The sequence below is a fragment of the Gigantopelta aegis genome, chromosome 3 (genome assembly GCF_016097555.1).
Source record: "Gigantopelta aegis isolate Gae_Host chromosome 3, Gae_host_genome, whole genome shotgun sequence".
Taxonomy (NCBI): Eukaryota; Metazoa; Mollusca; class Gastropoda; order Neomphalida; family Peltospiridae; genus Gigantopelta; species Gigantopelta aegis.
The window spans coordinates 58681394-58706036 of record NC_054701.1 but is presented as its reverse complement, the minus strand read 5'-3'; the positions used below and the strand labels follow the sequence as shown (position 1 = coordinate 58706036).

General features: G+C 38.2%; 2 protein-coding genes across 2 annotated transcripts in view; both read right to left on the bottom strand.

Annotated features, from left to right (window-relative positions):
* Positions 1-24643, bottom strand: part of LOC121391265 — a 69056-nt gene that overhangs the window by 42603 nt on the left and 1810 nt on the right. The window lies entirely within an intron of this gene.
* Positions 19096-20055, bottom strand: LOC121368745 (trichohyalin-like). The gene has a single exon (XM_041493492.1). The coding sequence runs from the start codon at positions 20053-20055 to the stop codon at positions 19096-19098; it is 960 nt and encodes a 319-aa protein (XP_041349426.1).

Sequence of the window (24643 nt, the reverse complement as noted above, 5' to 3'; positions counted from 1 at the left end):
AGTGAGGGGTGGTAGTATTTATATCCGTGGTGCTTATGTTGATTAATACTCTGCAGGTAGGAGTTTTAGCCACATATGTTACTATTGTCGTCTATGGGATTTGATTTGGTAGTATACACCCTCAAAGTTTAGAACGTCTGCGATAATCTTCTGATCTTGGTAGATACTTTTTAGTGTCGATGCCCCAATTCAGTTTTGGACCATTGACTGGGTGGTGGTGTAATACAATCAACCACATCTCCGTGTTCGTATCTTATTTAAACAGTTCTTTTCTTGATAACTCCAGCCGGAAGGGGACTATAAATATCGTCTCTATCCTTCTGTTTGTCTGTCTGTCTGTCTAACTATCCATCCATCTGTCCCATATAGTTTCCGGACTTTTTTTGATTTTCATGGCTATTTACCCATTTTAGACACCGATATGACCCTTGAATTTAGGAGATACAAAAATATGTTTTCCGTACTTTTTTTTCGGGATGCTGTTTTCTTGATATCTTATTTAATCAGCTCCTTTCTTGATGTTTATGTAAATAGATCTTGATACGCTATTTAAATAGACCTTTTCTTGATATCTTATTTCTTCAGCTCTTTTTTTATTTAAACATATTTTTTCTTGATATCTTTATTAAACAGTTCTTTAATTATTATCTTAATTGTGCCCTGCTTGTTCAACCGAAGACTATAGGTTTCGTCTCCGTCGTTATGCCTGCCTATATGTCTGTCTGCCTGTGTGTTCGTCTGTAATATAATTAGCTTTTCGAACATTTGTTTTTACAATGATATTTTGTGTATAGCTTTATCATGTACTATTACAAATCAAGTTTGACTTTCAAGACGATTTACCCATTTTTAACTGAGTTATGTCTCTTGAAAATTTGTTGGACCCGGTACACATATATGTGGGGTATATATATTGCCTTAGCAGTACTCCCAGAATGCTTGTTGAAACGTTCTTTTTCAATTGCTCACTTTAATAGCTATTTTCGTAATATTAAATTGAAATAGCTCTTTTCTCGTGTAGTGATTTATTTCAAGCAGGTGCTATATTTGTGTCCGCAAACCTCAATGAAGAAATATGTCTATATTTAAACGAAGGCCATAGTTCTGTTTGAACTATATATGTGAATGTTTTTGTTGCACTCAAAGCAATATTCTTCATATTCAAAGTAAACACGATACACTCGTCGTATAATGCTGTCATTCTCACTGATACTTTAAATGTTGTTTTAACAGATGAATCCAAAAGGTGGACTTGCTGAACAATTAGGGCCGTATCGGGGGAGGCGGGAGAGGGAGGAAGAATGAATCAGTTGCCTCACATCCACACCCCAATAAATATGAAAAATGCCACTGTTGTTTACAAAAATTGTAGAATGTGTCCACGGAGTGGCTTCGACCCCCGCAACAAAAGCACCTCAGGCAAATACTCTGCCCACAGCTATTCATCTAAATGTTGGTTTGTTTTGTTTAACTACATCATTAGAGCAGATTGGTTTATTAATAATCGGCTTCTGGATGTCAAATAAATGATAATTCTGACATATAGTCTTACAGAAATCCCTCTACATTTGATCTATTGCACATGCCATCGTCTTTGATATACCAGTCGTGGGGACTGGTTGAGACGGGGGGCGAGTGGGATTGGGGATGGGGTGGGGGGGGGGGGGGGGGGGGGGGGGGGGAGGGTTTGGACGTAGCCCAGTGTTAAAGAGCTCGCCTAATGCACGATCGCTCTTGAATCGAACCCCGTGTATGGTCCTAGTGGTATATTTCTCGTTCCAACCAGTGCACCACGACTGGTATACCAAAGGCCGTGGTATGTTATATCCTGTCTGTGGGATGGTGCACATATAAAATATCTCTTGCTACCAATGGGAAAATGTGGATGGTTTTCCTCTCTATATGTCAAAATTACCAAATGTTTGACATCCAATAGCCGATGATTAATAAATCAATGTGCTCTAGCAAACGTTTTGGTTAAAACGGGGATCCCCCCTCCCTAAAAAAAAAAAACAAAAAAAACAAAAAAAACCCCATCACGAATGGTTCCACCAAGGAGGTTACATCCTGCTATGATAATCTGGTTTAACAGTAAACTGTTGTACGATCACAGAACAACCAGTTTGCTAACTGCAAGTTATTTCTCTGTGGGGGGTTTGTGGGGGGTTTGCTGTGTTTTCTAAAAAAAATATATATATTTATTTTTTTGCTTTGTTTTTGTTTTGTTTTGTTTTTATTTTGTTTTTGTGACGTTTCATTTCAAGAGTTTTAACTAGAACTGGGCGATATCGAGCGCTATTTTCGGTATACATGGCTTTAAATGCATGCCTAATTTCATCTAAATACAATTAAATTCCATACACAAGGCTCTCGTCTGATTTATACCAACCCATTTTGCGTTCGTCAGATATATTATTAGTGCTTTACGGGAACTATTTTTCAATACCGAAATTTCGGTATTTAAAAATTTGCTCGGTACGGTAAATCGGTATTGACATATACGGTATACCGTCCAGCTCTAGTTTTAACTTCCATTTCTTTCTGCTTTTATTTGACTGATTAAACATTCAGTACGCAGTGAGTAACACTTATATCTGTATCTGCTTCAAAATTAATGTCTTCTATATTTATTTATTTTTAAATATTTGTTTTACATTTAAGAAAGTGAATGTTTATGTATCTCCAGAAACATTATTCAGCTTGGGGAAATAAATAAGAAGATAAAACACTCCCATAGCCTAGATTATTACAATAGAACAAAATACCAACCACACTCCCGAAATATTGATGTGTTGATGTGTGCGTTCGTCTATGTATGTATGTATTTATGTTGTTATTTTTTGTGGGTTCGTTTTTCAATTAACTTTTTTTTTCTAGAGCATTTCTTTTTATTCACATCTTATAAGTTCTCGGTTTATACCTTTATATTGTTCTAATCAATACCACACAAAAAAAAATAGTTACTGTAAAATCCCATAACATGAGAGCAACGGCTCGATAAGCTCTGAAAAACATGAAATGAACCACAAAGCGAAAATAATTTCATTCTCAATGGAAGTATGCTTGTTTTGATCAGGCGTGCTATGACACAAATATCATTTTGTTTTCATCGTGTATAGCTATTATTTGGGATGGGTGAATGCGATAATAGTGGTGGGGGGGGGGGGGGGGGGGGGGGGGGGGGGGGGGGTTTACGTGTTGCGGTGAATCGTATAAAGCTTAAACGTAAAACTGGAACATTATTGTGGTGGGTAAGACGAGGTTTGAAGAAACATAACATAACATAGCATAGCATGACAGCATGATAGCTTGATCGTATGACAGTATGATAGCATGATAACGTGATAGCTTGATCGTATGACAGTATGATAGCATGATAGCGTGATAGCTTAGCATATAGCAGATCATAGAACAGAGCAGAACAGAGTATAGCGGAGCAGAACAGAGCAGAACTGAGTAGAGCAAAGAGGGCACGGCAGGGTAGGGCAGTGCAGGGCAGGGCAGGGCAGTATAGAGTAGAGCAGGGCAGGGCAGGGCAGTATAGAGTAGAGCAGGGAAGGGCAGGGCAGAGTAGAGCGGGGCAGAGTAGGACAGAGCAGAGCAGATCAGGGCAGGGCAGGGCAGGGCAGGGCAGGGCAGGGCAGGGCAGGGCAGGGCAGGGCAGAGCAGGGCAGAGCAGCGAAGAGCAGGGGAGGGCAGGGCATGGCAGGGCAGAGTAGAGCAGGACAGAGCAGAGCAGGGCAGAGCAGCGAAGAGCAGGGGAGGGCAGGGCAGGGCAGAGCAGGGCATCGAAGAGCAGAGGAGGGCAGGGCAGGGTAGGGTAGGGCAGGGCAGGGCAGGGCAGGGCATCGAAGAGCAGAGGAGGGCAGAGTAGAACAGAGCTGAGTAGAGCATAGAATAGCAGAGCAATGCAGAGTAGAGCATACATAATAGCATAATTGAAATGCAATTTTGATTCTGTCATTGGTTAAAAGGCATTCTACTGGCATATAGGAACATTTTAGCATAAATATGTAATGCTAATATGGTATCAAGTACAGAATATTATTATCATTACCCCTGTGTAGCAGCTTTATATAATCCAGTTTAGGAAACAGGTCTTCACTGAATAAAATCCTCTAATATTTCTTTGATGTTTACTCTTAGACTGACCTCTGTAGTATTTAAATGCCCCCAGTCGTTTGGAGTTATTTAATTGTATTACACAATGCATGTGGTATGCTGCCAATTGTATAAGAGCAAAATGAAGTGGTGCTCTGACTTAGTGGCGAGTAACTACAATTTTTGATTGGTCTCGGTGGTGTCGTGGTTAAGCCATCGGACTTACGGCTGGTTCGCAGCCCTGTACCGGCTCCCACCCAGAGCGAGTTTTAACGACTCAGTGAGTAGGTGTCATACCACGATACCCTCGTTTCTCTCACTAACCACTAACCACTAACAACTAGCAACTAACCACTAACCACTAACAACTAACTCACTGTCCTGGACAGACAGCCCAGATAGCTGAGGTGTGTGTGAAGAAGACAGCGTGCTTGAACCTTAATGGAATATAAGCACGAAAATAAGTTCAAATGCAATGAAACTACAATTTTAACAAGTTAGTTTACTTCCTAAACGTGGCAGTTGCATGGTCTCGATACTGTTATATTGGTTTTCTTACAAAAAATACCTAGACATTTCATTATAATGCATTCAAAAGTCAAGGGTGCAGCCAAGTGGTTAAAGCTTCCGCCTAATACATGGTTGGTATAGGATCGATCCCCGTCGATGGACGCATTGGGCTATTTCTCGTTCCAGCATGTACTCCACAACTGGTGTAACAAAGGTCGTGGTATGTACTGCCCTGTCTGTGGGATGATGCATATAAAATATCCCTTGGAAGGAAGGAAGGAAATATTTTATTTAACGACGCACTCAACACATTTTATTTACGGATATATGGCGTCAGACATATGGTTATGGACCACACAGATATTGAGAGAGGAAACCAGTTGTCGCCACTTTATGGGCTACTCTTTTCGATTAGTAGCAAGGGATCTTTTGTATGCACCATCTCACAGACAGGGTAGTACACATCACGGCCTTTAATATACCATTCGTGGTGCACTGGCTGGAACGAAAAATAGCCCACTGGGTCCACTGACGGGGATCGATCCCAAACCGACCGCGCATCAAGCGAACGCTTTACCACTGGGCTACGTCCCGCCCCTTGCAAAAAAAAAAAAAAAAAAAAAATATCCCTTGCTGCTAATCGGAAAGAGTAGCCGAATGAGTGACGACAACGGGTTTCTTTTCTAATTGTCTCTGTTTTAACCATATATCCGATGCCATATAACATAATCAATGTTGTGTACGTCGTTAAACAAAACATTTCTTTCTTTCTTTCTTTCTTTCAAAAGACAATGGTGATGTGCTACCTACTGTACATTAGTATAACAGTACAAAGAAAGAAAGAAAGAAAGAATTGTTTTATTTAACGACGCACTCAACACATTTTTATTTACGGTTATATGGCGTCAGACATATGGTTAAGAACCACACAGATTTTGAGAGGAAACCCGCTGTCGCTACTATATGGGCTACTCTTCCGATTAGCAGCAAGGGATCTTTTATTTGCGCTTCCCACAGGCAGGATAGCACAAACCATGGCCTTTGTTGAACCAGTTATGGATCACTGGTCGATGCAAGTGGTTTACACCTACCCACTGAGTCTTGCGGAGCACTCACTCAGGGTTTGGAGTCGGTATCTGGATTAAAAATCCCATGCCTCGACTGGGATCCGAACCCAGTACCTACCAGCCTGTAACAGTACAAAGAGATCATCACTATAGTTCAGTAATATACACTGTATTGAACACTGTATTGAACACTGTATTGAACTGAAATGATCTGTACTACAGTGTTTAATTTATTTGTCCATAAACCAAAAAACCACAGATTTTCGGAAATGTCAGTCTGGCGAAATGATTAAGTGGAAATTAGATGACGCGATTTAAACCACGAGGGTCCTTTAAAATATCGTGTTTGACGAAAACAAACTATTTTAATCAAGGACGTTTACACGTCAGATCAATTAGCAACACGTAAAAAACGAAAATAACAGGACATATTTGACACAAATGGAAGTGTTTTGATATCTTAAATCCCCCCAAGATACAAAAAACACAACTTCTTTTCCGCTTGTTTATTTGTCATGCTCTGGTTGCATTTTAGTCAATGTTCTTTGTGAAGATAACATGTTTTTTCTCTCCGTTTTTTTGTTGTTTATCCACAGACTACACAACATACAAAGTACAACAGATAAGTCAAACACTTTTAAATGTAAAACTTTATGCAAAAATATAACGTTAAAGATACAATAGCAGCAAAATGTGAGATTTGAAATGGCGAAAGATATTACAAAATGAAGGAAGGAAAGAAATGTTTTATTTAATGACGCACTCAACACATTTTATTTACGATTATATGGCGTCGGGCAAATGGTTAAGGACCACACATATATTGATAGAGGAAACCCGCTGTCGCCACTTCATGGGCTATTCTTTTTGATTAGCAGCAAAGCATCTTTTATATGCACCATCCCACATACAGCCTGTTTTACGTCGGTTATGGAGCACTGGCTGGAACAAGAAATAGCCCAATGAGCCCGCCGACGGGGATCGATCCTATATCGATCGCACATCAGGCGAGCGCTGTACCACTGAGCTAGGTCTTGCCCTCATATTACAAAATGAAGTGAGTACTTAGATTTCACGAGCTGAAAGGGAAAACGTCCCTATGTGATGAAGTAACTAGAGTACGATACGTCTTCAAACTATTTCTCACAGATTAAGACCATATTTTCGTTTGGAAGGCATCGTCGTCATTTACCTCATAAGATACGTATTCTAATTCAATCTGCATATAGCGCGAAATTTGATTGGTTAATAAAAGCCATTAGCGGCACTAAGACCAGTATAACAATATATGATATCAATGGGTATTCCCCCATGAGCTTATTTACGTAATATAAATGGTGACTTGTGAATATTATTCATACGCTACCCCTCGCCATTCAATTGAACGTAGGCCTACAAAATCCGCGAACCTCTAAAATATATTACCTAAATGCTTTTACGTGAGTTTGTATGACGATACGTGTATGATGTTGACAACTACAATATGATGAATCATCGCTATATATAGCACACATATACGTCATACACTGCCGTCAGATTATTACAAAATGTTCTTAATAAGTGATACGTATAGAAAAACAATTGTAGGAGGTAGTTCGGTTAAACTTCAAACAAGAATTCTTTGTGGCATTTCCAAAACGGATCGTAAAACTTTCGTGAGTAGGCGTATCGGCTATCATTGTGTGTGTGTGTGTGTGTGTGTGTGTGTGTGTGTGTGTGTGTGTGTGTGTGTTGGAGGGGGCGGGGGCAGGCTGAGTTTTGCCCGACTTAAACGATAGTACCCGAATTTTGATAATTACTTTATCCATATCGGTATTACAATCAAATTAGATCCAAACGTATATGCCTTTTACATGGATTACAGCTGGTGAGTAGAAAGATAAAAACATTTTCAGGCCAGCTCATTTTGCCCGAACGTCTAACGTTCGTGACGAATAAAATCCTATATCATCTTAAAATACCGGTGTATGTTATCTCGGTAGCAATGTGTAACGTAGTACATAGTGTATGTTAACTTGGTACCACCGTGTGACGTAGTACATAGTGTATGCTATCTCGGTACCAGCGTGTGACGTAGAACAGTGTATGTTAACTTGGTACCAGCGTGTGACGTAGTACATAGTGTATGTTAACTTGGTACCACCGTGTGACGTAGTACATAGTGTATGTTATCTCGGTACCCGCGTGTGACGTAGAACAGTGTATGTTAACTTGGTACCAGCGTGTGACGTAGTACATAGTGTATGTTAACTTGGTACCACCGTGTGACGTAGTACATAATGTATGTTATCTCGGTACCAGCGTGTGACGTAGAACAGTGTATGTTATATTGGTACCACCGTGTGACGTAGTACATGGTGTATGTTATATTGGTACCATTGTGCTACGTAGTACATAGTGTATGTTATATTGGTACCATTGTGCTACGTAGTACATGGTGTATGTTATATTGGTACCATTGTGCTACGTAGTACATAGTGTATGTTATATTGGTACCATTGTGCTACGTAGTACATAGTGTATGTTATCTTGGCACCATTGTGCTACGTAGTACATAGTGTATGTTATATTGGTACCATTGTGCTACGTAGTACATAGTGTATGTTATATTGGTACCACTGTGCTACGTAGTACATGGTGTATGTTATATTGGTACCAGCGCGTGACATAGTTCATAGTGTATGTTATATTGGTACCATTGTGCTACGTAGTACATAGTGTATGTTATCTTGGCACCATTGTGCTACGTAGTACATAGTGTATGTTATATTGGTACCATTGTGCTACGTAGTACATAGTGTATGTTATATTGGTACCACTGTGCTACGTAGTACATGGTGTATGTTATATTGGTACCAGCGCGTGACATAGTTCATAGTGTATGTTATATTGGTACCATTGTGCTACGTAGTACATAGTGTATGTTATATGGTACCATTGTGCTACGTAGTACATAGTGTATGTTATATTGGTACCATTGTGCTACGTAGTACATAGTGTATGTTATACTGGTACTATTGTGCTACGTTGTACATAGTGTATGTTATACTGGTACCATTGTGCTACGTAGTACATAGTGTATGTTATACTGGTACCATTGTGCTACGTAGTACATAGTGTATGTTATACTGGTACCACTGTGCTACGTAGAACATAGTGTATGTTATACTGGTACCATTGTGCTACGTAGTTCATAGTGTATGTTATATTGGTACCATTGTGCTACGTAGTACATAGTGTATGTTATACTGGTACCTGCGCGTGACATAGTACCTGATGTATGTTATATTGGTACCAGAGTGTAACGTAGTGCATATAGAGTGTATGTTATCTTGGTACACGTGTGTAACATAGAACATAACGTGTATTGTCTTGCTACTAGTGTTTAACGTATATGTTATATTGGTACATGGGTGTGACGAAGCATATTATGTTTATTATCTTGGTACATGTGTGCACCGTAGAAAGTTCAAATGACCGTCATTTGTTTCCGTCATGCACCAACAGGAATATAGGGTTTTTCTAAATTTAAAAGCTAGATGCACAGTGTAAACAATAATGGATTTACAGTTCATTAAACCCGAGTTTTATATGGTCTCAGCTGATCGAATGGACCAAACCAGTGATTTTCCTGAATGAACTAAATATACATATTAATATGATTATATAGGCAACAAGAAACCCACAAGGAATGGGATGCAAAAATTAATTGAATTCTAGTATTTGCTTGCCCAAGTGACCAGCGGTTAAGTATTTGATACAGCGCTGGCACACGACATAGCGTGCTGGTAGATAGTAAGTTGACGGTTTACACCCAGCTTGCTTTCTCGTTTAATACTATCTTTACTAGAAAACATTGTCAGTATTGGAGGAAAAGGTCGCGACCAGTCCGTACTAAACATAGGTTTAAACCCAGACTCAATCTAATTAAAATCAGCTCCACTATTACATGTGGATCTAACAGCAGCCAGTTGGAGCTATTTAATTCAGTTTGGCGTTAACTGAAGTGTTTAGTCTGAGTCAATCTAATTAAAATTAGCTCCACTATTACATGTGGATCTAACAGCAGCCAGTTGGAGCTATTTAATTCAGCTTGGCATTAACTGAAGTGTTTAGTCTGACTCAATCTAATTAAAATTAGCTCCACTATTACATGTGAATCTAACAGCAGCCAGTTGGAGCTATTTAATTCAGTTTGGCGTTAACTGAAGTGTTTAGGCTGAGTCAGTCTAATTAAAATTAGCTCCACTATTACATGTGGATCTAACAGCAGCCAGTTGGAGCTATTTAATTCAGCTTGGCGTTAACTGAAGTGTTTAGTCTGACTTAATCTTATTAAAATTAGCTCCACTATTACATGTGGATCTAACAGCAGCCAGTTGGAGCTATTTAATTCAGCTTGGCGTTAACTGAAGTGTTTAGTCTGAGTCAATCTAATTAAAATTAGCTCCACTATTACATGTGGATCTAACAGCAGCCAGTTGGAGCTATTTAATTCAGCTTGGCGTTAACTGAAGTGTTTAGTCTGACTCAATCTAATTAAAATTAGCTCCACTATTACATATGGATCTAACAGCAGCCAGTTGGAGCTCATGTCTACCAATCAAAACCTTACTTGCAGAATCATGCCAGTGATTTGAAAATAATTTGAAAACATTCCGAATTATCCTGAGGGTATACGACATGTTTCATGCGTTTTTCATTTGTTAAAGTGTCAGTATGTGTTGGTGGTCCGGGTATGCATCTTTCCAACACACAAGGCTCTTATTTGAGTTTACCCTCCCTTTAAAGTCACTAATGTGTATCTTCAGTCGATGGTATTCGAGTATTTAAGGCCACTAATGTATATCTTCAGTCGATGGTATTCGAGTATTTAAGGTCACTAATCTATACCTTCAATACGGGTATTCTATTATGTAAGTTCACTATTATATATATCTTCAGTCGATAGAAATGTAGTATTTACATTAGACGGTCCAAATAATTATATAATGTTCAGTTACCTTATTTACCTTGTACAACTCAATGCCAACATCTTTTATTAAAAATATCAAATAAATGACAGATGTAACCGTATTCAAGTATACAATAATTGGTAGATGTGACCGAATTTCCGGTGTATCGATTAGACCGTAATTGTAGCATGTTACGCTATTCCTGTAGTTAATCCGTAACACATGTCGTCTTCCCTCTTTCTTTCAGTCTATAATGTCATGACATGCATTACGTGGCCCTTGACACTCTCGAATAAAGAATTACACAACCTATCATTAAAAACGGAGTGCGGCCATGGAGGCGGTTATGTAACGAAGCTGTAAATCATGTATAGTATATGAACTTTTAAAGAGGGTATAAAAATAGAGAATAATACATGAGTGGCCGTTAGATTCGAATTTATCTCACAACGTGTTGCTTTAAAATGTATCTAACGAGCTAAAGAAGTTGGATACGTTTTTAAACAATGAGTTGTGAAATAAATGGTATCTAACGGACACGAATTTTATTATTCTCTTTCTTACATATCCTCAAAAAACTAGATTTTAAGCAAATTTTAACATCTTTTTTGACTGAAAGGTATTTACAGCCGTTGCACTTGTAGCTAACTTCCACATCACAGACACATGATTGTACAGACACATGATTGTCAGGTTAACTATACGTCACAGTCTAATCGATTTCCATCGCGCTGTTTTTTATTGGACGTATGACATTGGTGACCTGGGCCCCGTTCCACGAAGCGATCTTAGCATATCTAACATATACACTTACGGTAATCTTAGCACTAAGATCGCTTTGTGGAACGGGGCCCTGGTCATCACCTAGGAGCAGCCAGTCGTATGTCTTGAAATTAATACACGTGCATGTGTTAAGTATGTGTAATCATAAACAACACATGGTGTTTTCACCAACGGGTGTGTAAGAAGAACTTTTAAAGAGGGTATAAAACTGCATAACGGAGTCAACTAAAGCATAAACATTTCGTTAATATAATCGACAAAGCTTTGTATATAGTGAAAATATGCATGGGATGGGGTTGAATGCACCAGAAGAGTAATATGTTATTTTGTAAATAAGACTTGGCTGTTTACATCAAAAAGAATATCGGTTTGCAGTACAAAATGCATCAATAAAAAGTTTAAATACAATGTAGTTACATTCCAGAATATTTAGATAATGACATACATTCAGTCTGTTGAGGTCGTTTAACTGGTGTACCATTAAATCTAAATTCACATGCATGGTCGGTTTTAATCAACACGAAAATGTACGTACATGTATTTATGAATGGTATCTAGCGATAACATTAATAAATACGTACTTTTTCGTGCGCTGGATATATATATATATATATATATATATATATATATATATATATAGATAGATAGATAGACAGATATAGATATAGATATAGATATAGATAGATAGATAGATAGATAGATAGATAGATACATACATAGATACATACATACATACATACATACATACAGACAGACAGACAGACAGACAGACAGACAGATACATACATACATACATACATATATACATCTTTTTTATGGATGTCTTGATACCTCAGAAGGCATCGTGGCAAGTCTGCAAGTTGCGAGCGATTTTGTGCCACAGGTTCGAGTCCCAGCAATGACATGGGACAATTTGTGAGACCAGAAAATATTCAATTATCCTCTGCGCCAGTGCGTTAATATTTATGTATGTAACCGTCAACCTCGACATACACACACTATATAGATATTCATACATCAATACATACTAGCCAGTGCCAGGTCTGCCCACTGTTTCGTGCACGTAAGCGGGAGCGACCGCGTAGATTGTAGGCCCCATGCATATGGTTGAGTTAAAAGAGCTTCCTTGTTTATGGAAGCTTCGATAGCTCAGAGCGTATCGTGGTTAGTCTTGCAATTTTCGGGCGAATCGGTGCCACAGGTTCGAGTCCCAGCAACGGCATGGGACAATTTGTGAGGCCAGAAAGGATTTAATTATCCCCTGCGCCAGTGCGTTAACATCTATGTATGTAATAGTCAACCTCGACATACATACACTATATAGATATTCATACATCAATACATACTAGCCAGTGCCAGGTCTGCCCACTGTTTCGTGCACGTAAGCGGGATCGACCGCGTAGATTGTAGGCCCCATGTATATGCTTTAGTTAAAAGAGCTTCCTTTTTTATGGAAGCTTCAATAGCTCAGAGCGTATCGTGGTTGGTCTTGCAATTTGCGGGCGAATCGGTGCCACAGGTTCGAGTCCCAGCAACGGCATGGGACAATTTGTGAGGCCAGAAAGGATTTAATTATCCCCTGCGCCAGAGCGTTAACATCTATGTATGTAATAGTCAACCTCGACATACATACAATATATAGATATTCATATATCAATACATACATACATACATATATATATATATATATATATATATATATATATATATATATATATATATATATCTATATAGATAGATAGATAGATAGATAGATAGATAGATAGATAGATAGATAGATAGATAGATACATACATACATACATACATACATACATCTTTTTTTATGGATGTCTTGATACCTCAGAAGGCATCGTGGCAAGTCTGCAAGTTGCGAGCGATTTTGTGCCACAGGTTCGAGTCCCAGCAATGACATGGGACAATTTGTGAGACCAGAAAATATTCAATTATCCTCTGCGCCAGTGCGTTAATATTTATGTATGTAACCGTCAACCTCGACATACACACACTATATAGATATTCATACATATATACATACTTACTAGTACCAGGTTTGCCCACTGTTTCATGCACGTAAGCAGGATCGACCGCTTAGCTTGTAGGCCCCATGCATATGGTTGAGTTAAAGAGCATCCTTTTTATTGATGTATTGATAGCTCAGAACGTATCGTGGCAAGTCTGCAAGATGCGGGCGATTCGGTGCCACAAGTTCGAGTCCCAGCAACGGCATTTGTGAAGCCAAAAAGGATTTAATTAGCCCCTGCGCCAGAGCGTTAATATCTATGTGTAACAGAAAAATCAACCTCCACTGAGAGGATTCGAACCACGGACTTTTAGTACTAGAGTCCAGCGCCCTACCAACTGAGCTAATAGGGAAATTCCCACTAGCTACTGCCAGTAGGAGCACTTTATACCTACACTACTAGATATGCATATAATAGTCAACCTAGACATACATACAATATTAAGAGTTCATACATCAATCCATACATACACATATATCGATATATGAAAGAAACAGTATCCCTCTGTTTTATGGATTAATGAATAAAAGTACAAATGAATTCAATGTGCATTCGGTTCAAAGAAAAACAAAAGTGGCGTAATTAGATGTAGAATCGATGTTGAAAAAAAGAAAGAAATGTTTTATTTAACGACGCACTCAACACATTTTATTTACGGTTATATGGCGTCAGACATATGGTTAAGGACAACATAGATTTTGAGAGGAAACCCGCTGTTGCCACTTCATGGGCTACTCTTTCCGATTAGCAGCAAGGGATCTTTTATTTGCGCTTCCCACAGGCAGAATAGCACAAACCATGGCCTTTGTTGAACCAGTTATGGATCACTGGTCGGTGCAAGTGGTTTACACCTACCCATTGAGCCTTGCGGAGCACTCACTCGGGGTTTGGAGTCGGTATCTGGATTAAAAATCCCATGCCTCAACTGGAATCCGAACCCAGTACCTACCAGCCTGTTTACCGATGGCCTAACCACGACGCCACCGAGGCTGGTAATCGATGTTGAAAGTCTGACTCGATGATAGATGATGTCACCAACAAATCTTTTCATTAAAGTGACAGTCCCTAGTTTTAAACACCACTACGGCGTATTTTTGTTTTTCACTATCAGAGCCGCATTTGATAATTGAAATCACGCATGGCTTAGATTTCACTGTTTAGGTTATCCATTTTCGTATATCCGACGTGTTTCTGTTAAGCGTGATTTTTCTAATATCACGAAATGCATTTTTTATAATTTGAGAAATATTTGTATAAAGGATATTCCCCTATTTGAACGCCACAGACTCCTGTGTCTCTCTATTGGAACTTTATCCAAATGTGTTACAGGTTAGTGTGTAGATTAATCAAACTTAGTGTCCGTGTTCATGCATTGAAACTAGGATCTGCGATTTTAATACCTTTTAAGTGGACATTTTTTTGTTTTTGTTAAATACACAAAGTACATCACGTTTCTCATTTGAGCACGTTATCTGCCAACAAAAGGTATTCACACTAAAAAAAAGTTTCTTTTGTTTAACGACACCATTAGAGCACATTAATTTATTAGTCATAGGCTATTGGATGTCAACCATTTGGTAATTTTTACATACAGTCTTAGAGAGGAAACCTGCTACATTTTTTCATTAGTAGTGAGAGATCTTTTATATGCACCACTCTACAGACAGGATAGCACATACCACGGCCTTTGATATACCACTAGTGGTGCGCTGGATAGAACAAGAGATAGCTCAATGTAGCTGGTTTCCTCTCTAAGACTATATGTCAAAATGACCAAATGTTTGACATCCAATAGTCGATGATTAATAAATCATTGTGCTCTAGTGGTGTCGTTAAACAAAACAACATTTAACTTTTTGACTTTAGTTTGATTCCAAAGATATAAATTTAAATCGATAATGGTTATTAAATAGGATATTAAATTCACTAACATATCGTATCAAGTTTGTCACTCGTGAAATAATTTTCATTATTACACATCAGTGTACAATATTGCTCATGTCATAACAATGACTCACCCCGTCAGTGGCCCATTGGGCTATTCCTCGTTCCAGCCAGTGCACCACGACTGGTATATCAAAGGCCGTTGTATGTGCTATCCTGTCTGTGAGATGGTGCATATAAAAGATCCCTTGCTGCATTAGGAAAAATGTAGCGGGTTTCCTCTGATGACTACGTATCAGAATTACCAAATGTTTGACATCCAATAGCCGATGATTAATTAATCAATGTGCTCCATTGGTGTCGTTAGACAAAACAAATTTGTTAACAATGACTCAGTATCTAACTAGTGTAACATCGGCGTGACGTGAGCGTGACGTACATCATTTGCTAACCCAGTTCATAGAAATATAACGTGTAGTAGGTCTCGATATCTGCTTACTTCTACATTACGGCTTGTTTTCAGTTGGTTTGTAATCAATAAAATACTAAACAAGCTTGCCTGTCATACCATTTTTATGAAACTCGTGAATAGTGTTGGTATCTAACTCGAATACACTTGTTTATATATATATATATATATATATATATATATATATATATAACATTTAGTGAAATATCTTAAAATATCAGTGAAATAAAAGTGTTATCAGTCACTCAGTGACGATAACACATTTTAGTGTGAAAATTCAACTATTTCACTCTAAAATGTGTAATCGTCACTGTAAAAAGTGTTATCTTCACTGTAAGAAAGCTGGAACTATTTTGCTGCTGGCATTTAAAAAATAAAGGTAAATTGCCAAAAGTTATAAAATAGATAAAATAAGTTTTTTGTCACATATGATTTATATCTCATCTCGTGAAGCTTGCAATCATATTACACTCGTCGCGCAAGCGCGACTCGTGAGATATGATTGCGAGCTTCACGAAATGAGATATAAATCATATCTGACAAAAAACATGAAATATCCTCTATGCATAACATTTTCATATAACGGAGTAGATGAGAATTGTTTGCAGATTTTGTTGAATTTTGCGAGTTGAACAAATTGTTGTGTTGTTGACACATACAGTCAAATATTGTTATCTCCATGTTGAGGACACCGAACCAAACAGCTCGAAATAACGGATGGTCGAGATAAGAATAATAGTTTTTAGTAAAAAAAAACCAACCATATGCCATGGGGTTATTTTACGAAGTTTGACTGTAATATTTAAATTCTACTTCTATGATTTGAGATAGTTATTCATGGTGGTAGTTCAACAATTATGTCACGGGGGAGAGAGGGTTATCGAAACCGCTATGGAAGAAGGACAAAGGGTTTTTGTCAAGTGTTACATAACATTTTCAAAACCATCTGTCATTTTGATTTTAAAAATGAAACACAGGAAGTCCTGATCAATTTGATGTATTGCAGACAACTTGTTCATCAGCTATTTATATCACATCCAAAGCGTCAAATCAAAGATACTCGTACAAACAAAAAAAACAAAAAAATTAATGTTAGGCAAATTATGTCACTGTGGCGGTAGAAGGCTGAATGTGTGATTTAGCAATACCTAATGATAGTGGTAAAGTAAAGTTTGTTTTATTTAACGACGCCACTAGAGCACATTGATTTTTTATCTTATCATCGGCTATTGGACGTCAAACATATGGTCATTCTGACACTGTTTTTTTTAGAGGAAACCCGCTGTCGCCACATGGGCTACTCTTTTACGACAGGCAGCAAGGGATCTTTTATTTGCGCTTCCCACAGGCAGGATAGCACAAACCATGGCCTTTGTTGAACCAGTTATGGATCACTGGTCGGTGCAAGTGGTTTACACCTACCCACTGAGTCTTACGGAGCACTCACTCTGGGTTTGGAGTCGGTATCTGGATTAAAAATCTCATGCCTCGAATGGGATCCGAACCCAGTACATACCAGCCTAACCACGACGCCAGCGAAGCCGGTAAATAATGATAGAAGTGGTCACAACGTTCCAAAACGTTACATAGGGGGCGAAAACCGGGCTGATTTTGTATGACCCCTACAGTTGAAGTTAAGTAGATAGATCATACTTCAGGATAAAATTGAAGTTATTGCTTGTATTGAGGCTTGATTGTATTTTATGCAACAAATAAATCTATTTTGTTTTTGTAGTGTCTTTTATTTTAAATTAGGAAATGGATACAACTTAAAAGAAACATCACCATTCAGATTAATTTTACAAATGTAAGATAATTACAATAATATTTACCACCACAAAGCAAACAGTAAGGCTGAGATGTTTTAAAATTATAACATCAAATGTGAATTACCTAACTGAAGTGGACTAAATTTACAAAGTAATAGCGGTCATAATATTTGTTAGGAATTCCAATTAGATAATTAATAGTTGTTTTTCTTCCAGAAAGACGTATATATTCTTTCATGACCGACCTTCCATTTATATGCGTGATCATTAGCGGGCTTAATTCGACATTAGATGTATCATTTTCTTTTAATGTACAGCGTTAGTCACGAAATTAATCTATTAAATAAGTCCTTTGGTTGGTGTGGATGCGGCAAGACGTGAAACCATGCTGCCTACTCCCACAGATGTAACAGGAAATGAAGAATGCTTGATATCATATGTCGCTACGAACGGAGCCCACAAGAGAAGAGGGATGGGTCAAAAGGTAAACAGTTTTATGACTTGCCTACGCGTCCATCCTGTTTTCTTTGGCGTGCTGTTGACGTTCTCTGGAGCTATGCTTTATTTTCAAGAATCATCCTCTCCCTCCCTCTTTCTAACATTATCTCCTGCCTGTCTAGCATCACACCCTGCCTTTCTAACATCACCTCCTGCCTTTCTAAAATCGCCTCCTGCCTTTCTAACATCACCTCCTGCCTTTCTACCAGCACATCCTGCCTTTCTAATAATCGCCAGCTGCCTTTCTAACAGCACCTCCTGCCTTTCTAACAACATCTCCTGCCTTTCTAACAACATCTCCTGCCTTTCTAACATCACCTCCTGCCTTTCTAACAGTACCTCCTGCCTTTCTAACATCACCTCCTGCCTTTCTAACAGCATCTTCTGCCTTTATAACATCACCTCCTGCCTTTCTAGCAACATATCCTGCCTTTATAACATCAGCTGCTGCCTTTCTAACAGCATCTTCTGCCTTTCTAACAACACCTCCTGCCTTTCTAACAGCATCTTCTGCCTTTCTAACAAAACCTCCTGCCTTTTAACACCACCTCCTGCCTTTCTAACAGCATCTCCTGCCTTTCTAATAACACCTTTCTTACTCCATTGCCCAAACTATGACAGACAACGTGCTCAATTTCTATTTGCTTACTCAAATTTAAATTACAAAGTGCTTTTACTTGGAAATCCAAATTTTGATGACCAAGAAAACGTTGACATGTTTAAAACGGATCAACAGCTTATTGTTGCAAGCAAACGCTTTGACATTATCTGACAATTCTCATTCATTCATTCTGTCTCTCTCTGTCTCTCTCTCTCTCTCTCCCTCTCTCTCTCTCTCTCATTCTGTCTGTCTGTTCTGTTTCTGTTCATTTCTCGTGTGTTGTGTGTGATTCTTTTTCTCACAACTATTGTTTTGTCTGCTATGTTTTGTAAAAATTGTATTTGTAAAATGTAGGGAGATACCTTAATATAGGCATCGCCTGTTGGTCAATTCCAAACGTTAAACGTTAATAAATATTGTTAAAAAAAAAACCTCCTACCTTTCTAACGACATCTCCTGCCTTTCTAACGGCACCTCCTGCCTTTCTAACGATATCTCCTGCCTTTCTAACGACATCTCCTGCCTTTCTAACATCACATCCTGTCTCTCTAACAACATCGTCTGCCTTTCTAACAACACCTCCTGCCTTTCTAACGGCACCTCCAGCCTTTCTAACGACATCTCCTGCCTTTCTAACGGCATCTCCTGCCTTTCTAACATCACATCCTGTCTCTTTAACAACATCGTCTGCCTTTCTAACAGCACCTCCTGCCTTTCTAACGGCAACTCCTGCCTTTCTAACGACATCTCCTGCCTTTCTAACGGCACCTCCAGCCTTTCTAACGGCATCTCCTGCCTTTCTAACATCACATCCTGTCTCTCTAACAACATCGTCTGCCTTTCTAACGACATCTCCTGCCTTTCTAACGACATCTCCAGCCTTTCTAACGGCATCTCCTGCCTTTCTAACGGCATCTCCTGCCTTTCTAATGGCACCTCCTGCCTTTCTAACGGCACCTCCTGCCTTTCTAACGGCACCTCCTGCCTTTCTAACGGCACCTCCTGCCTTTCTAACGGCATCTCCTGCCTTTCTAACAACACCTCCCGCCTTTCTAACGGCACCTCCTGCCTTTCTAACGACACCTCCTGCCTTTCTAACGACACTTCCTGACTCTCTAACAACACCTCCTGCCTTTCTAACATCACCTCCTGCCTTTCTAACGGCACCTCCTGCCTTTCTAACGGCATCTCCTGCCTTTCTAACAACACCTCCCGCCTTTCTAACGGCACCTCCTGCCTTTCTAACGACACCTCCTGCCTTTCTAACGACACTTCCTGACTCTCTAACAACACCTCCTGCCTTTCTAACATCACCTCCTGCCTTTCTAACGGCACCTCCTGCCTTTCTAACGACACTTCCTGTCTCTCTAACAACACCTCCTGCCTTTCTAACATCACCTCCTGCCTAATTTTAACTGCACCTCCTGCCTTTCTAACGACACTTCCTGTCTCTCTAACAGTACCTCCTGCCTTTCTAACAACACCTCCTGCCTTTCTAACATCACCTCCTGCCTTTCTAACGGCATCTCCTGCCTTTCTAACATCACCCCCTGCCTTTCTAACAGCACCTCCTGCCTATCTTAACAGCACTTACTGCCTATCTTAACAGTACATCTTAGCACCTATTTTTCTACCAGTACATCCTAAGTCAACATCTCCTATTTTTGTAACATCATCTCCTATCTTTTTAACATTATCTCCTAGCTTTCTAACATCATCTCCTGTCTTTTTAACATCATCTCCTAGCTTTTTAACATAGTCTTCTATCTTTGTAACATCATATTCTATCTTTGTAACATCATCTCCTATCTTTGTAACATCATCTCCTATCTTTGTAACATCATCTCCTGTCTTTGTAACATCATCTCCTATCTTTGTATCATCATCTCCTATCTTTGTAACATCATCTCCTATCTTTGTATCATCATCTCCTATCTTTGTAACATCATCTCCTATCTTTGTAACATCATCTCCTATCTTTGTAACATCATCTCCTATCTTTGTAACATCATATCCTATCTTTCTAATAGCACCTCCTGTCTTTCGAACAGAACCCCCTATCTTTGTATCATCATCTCCAATCCTTGTAACATCATCTCCTATCTTTGTATCATCATCTCCTTACTGCCTATCTTAACAGTACATCTTAGCACCTATTTTTTCTACCAGTACATCCTAAGTCAACATCTCCTATTTTTGTAACATCATCTCCTATCTTTTTAACATTATCTCCTAGCTTTCTAACATCATCTCCTGTCTTTTTAACATCATCTCCTAGCATTTTAACATAGTCTTCTATCTTTGTAACATCATATTCTATCTTTGTAACATCATCTCCTATCTTTGTAACATCATATCCTATCTTTGTAACATCATCTCCTATCTTTGTAACATCATCTCCTATCTTTGTAACATCATATCCTATCTTTGTAACATCATCTCCTATCTTTGTAACATCATATCCATCTTTGTAACATCATATCCTATCTTTGTAACATCATATCCTATCTTTCTAATATCACCTCCTGTCTTTCGAACAGAACCACCTATCTTTGTATCATCATCTCCTATCTTTGTAACATCATCTCCTATCTTTCTAGCATCATCTCCTATCTTTCCAACAGCTCCTTCTATTTTAATAGTACATCATATCTTTGTATCATCATCTCCTATCTTTGTAGCATCATCTCCTATCTTTGTAACATCATCTCCTATCTTTGTAACATCATCTCCTATCTTTGTATCATCATCTCCTATCTGTGTAACATCATCTCCTATCTTTGTAACATCATCTCCTATCTTTCTAGCATCATCTCCTATCTTTGTATCATCATCTCCTATCTGTGTAACATCATCTCCTATCTTTATAACATCATCTCCTATCTTTCTAATAGCACCTCCTGTCTTTCGAACAGAACCACCTATCTTTGTATCATCATCTCCTATCTTTGTAACATCATCTCCTATCTTTGTAACATCATCTCCTATCTTTCTAGCATCATCTCCTATTTTTGTATCATCATCTCCTATCTTTGTAACATCATCTCCTATCTTTGTAACATCATATCCTATCTTTGTAACATCATCTCCTATCTTTGTATCATCATCTCCTATCTTTGTAACATCATCTCCTATCTTTGTAACATCATATCCTATCTTTGTAACATCATCTCCTATTTTTGTATCATCATCTCCTATCTTTGTAACATCATCTCCTATCTTTGTATCATCATCTCCTATCTGTGTAACATCATCTCCTATCTTTGTAACATCATCTCCTATCTTTCTAGCATCATCTCCTATTTTTGTATCATCATCTCCTATCTTTGTAACATCATCTCCTATCTTTGTAACATCATCTCCTATCTTTGTAACATCATCTCCTATCTTTGTAACATCATCTCCTATCTTTGTAACATCATCTCCTATCTTTGTATCATCATCTCCTATCTTTGTAACATCATCTCCTATCTTTCTAATAGCACCTCCTGTCTTTCGAACAGAACCCCCTATCTTTGTATCATCATCTCCTATCTTTGTAACATCATCTCCTATCTTTGTATCATCATCTCCTATCTTTTTAACATAGTCTTCTATCTTTGTAACATCATCTCCTATCTTTGTAACATCATATTCTATCTTTGTAACATCATCTCCTATCTTTGTAACATCATATCCTATCTTTGTAACATCATATCCTATCTTTCTAATAGCACCTCCTGTCTTTCGAACAGAACCCCCTATCTTTGTATCATCATCTCCAATCCTTGTAACATCATCTCCTATCTTTGTATCATCATCTCCTATCTTTGTAACATCATCTCCTATTTTTCTAGCATCCACTCCTATCTTTCCAACAGCTCCTTCTATTTTAATAGTACATCCTATCTTTGTATCATCATCTCCTATCTTTGTAACATCATCTCCTATCTTTCTAGCATCATCTCCTATATTTGTATCATCATCTTCTATCTTTGTAACATCATCTCCTATCTTTGTAACATTATCTCCTATCTTTGTAACATCATCTCCTATCTTTCTAATAGCACCTCCTGTCTTTCGAACAGAACCCCTATCTTTGTATCATCATCTCCTATCTTTGTAACATCATCTCCTATCTTTGTATCATCATCTCCTATCTTTTTAACATTATCTCCTATCTTTATAACATCATCTCCTATCTTTGTATCATCATCTCCTAGCTTTTTAACATAGTCTTCTATCTTTGTAACATCATATTCTATCTTTGTAACATCATCTCCTATCTTTGTAACATCATCTCCTATCTTTGTATCATCATCTCCTATCTTTGTAACATCATATCCTATCTTTCTAATAGCACCTCCTGTCTTTCGAACAGAACCCCCTATCTTTGTAACATCATCTCCTATCTTTGTATCATCATCTCCTTACTGCCTATCTTAACAGTACATCTTAGCACCTATTTTTTCTACCAGTACATCCTAAGTCAACATCTCCTATTTTTGTAACATCATCTCCTATCTTTTTAACATTATCTCCTAGCTTTCTAACATCATCTCCTGTCTTTTTAGCATCATCTCCTAGCTTTTTAACATAGTCTTCTATCTTTGTAACATCATATTCTATCTTTGTAACATCATCTCCTATCTTTGTAACATCATATCCTATCTTTGTAACATCATCTCCTATCTTTGTAACATCATCTCCTATCTTTGTATCATCATATCCTATCTTTGTAACATCATATCCTATCTTTCTAATAGCACCTCCTGTCTTTCGAACAGAACCACCTATCTTTGTATCATCATCTCCTATCTTTGTAACATCATCTCCTATCTTTCTAGCATCATCTCCTATCTTTCCAACAGCTCCTTCTGTTTTAATAGTACATCATATCTTTGTATCATCATCTCCTATCTTTGTAGCATCATCTCCTATCTTTGTAACATCATCTCCTATCTTTGTAACATCATCTCCTATCTTTCTAGCATCATCTCCTATCTTTGTATCATCATCTCCTATCTGTGTAACATCATCTCCTATCTTTATAACATCATCTCCTATCTTTCTAATAGCACCTCCTGTCTTTCGAACAGAACCCCCTATCTTTGTATCATCATCTCCTATCTTTGTAACATCATCTCCTATCTTTGTATCATCATCTCCTATCTTTGTAACATCATATCCTATCTTTGTAACATCATCTCCTATCTTTGTAACATCATCTCCTATCTTTCTAATATCACCTCCTGTCTTTCGAACAGAACCCCCTATCTTTGTATCATCATCTCCTATCTTTGTAACATCATCTCCTATCTTTGTATCATCATCTCCTATCTTTGTATCATCATCTCCTATCTTTGTATCATCATCTCCTATCTGTGTAACATCATATCCTATCTTTGTAACATCATCTCCTATCTGTGTAACATCATATCCTATCTTTGTAACATCATCTCCTATCTTTGTAACATCATATCCTATCTTTCTGACAGCACGTTATCTTTCCAACAGTTCCTTCTATTTTAATAGTACATCCTATCTTTCTAATAGCACCTCCTATCTTAACAACCTCTGTCGTTACGGCACCTCCTTTATTTCTAACAGTACCTTATATCTTAAAACAACATCCTATATTTCTAACATTACCGCCTGTGTTTCTAACGTCTCATATTTTTCTATCATCGCCTCTTATCTTTTTATCAGCATCCAATATCTCAGTAACACTTCTCATCTGTCTAATAGCACCTCCTGTCTTTTAACGTGGTTTGTTATATTTTATTATAGTAAAGCTACACATTTAATTGCTGCGTCTGTGGACACCGAGCAACGCTAACGTTCGTGAACGACTTGACTGGTTCAGGGAGTGGTCAATCGGTTTAACGGGAATAGCTTAGCTAAAACCAATGTGTTGTTTTCTGTTTCGTCCGACTGAAGACAGCCCTGTTCTGACATCTATAACAAACATGCTGGTCTTTTTTTTGGTGGTTATTTGCACAAA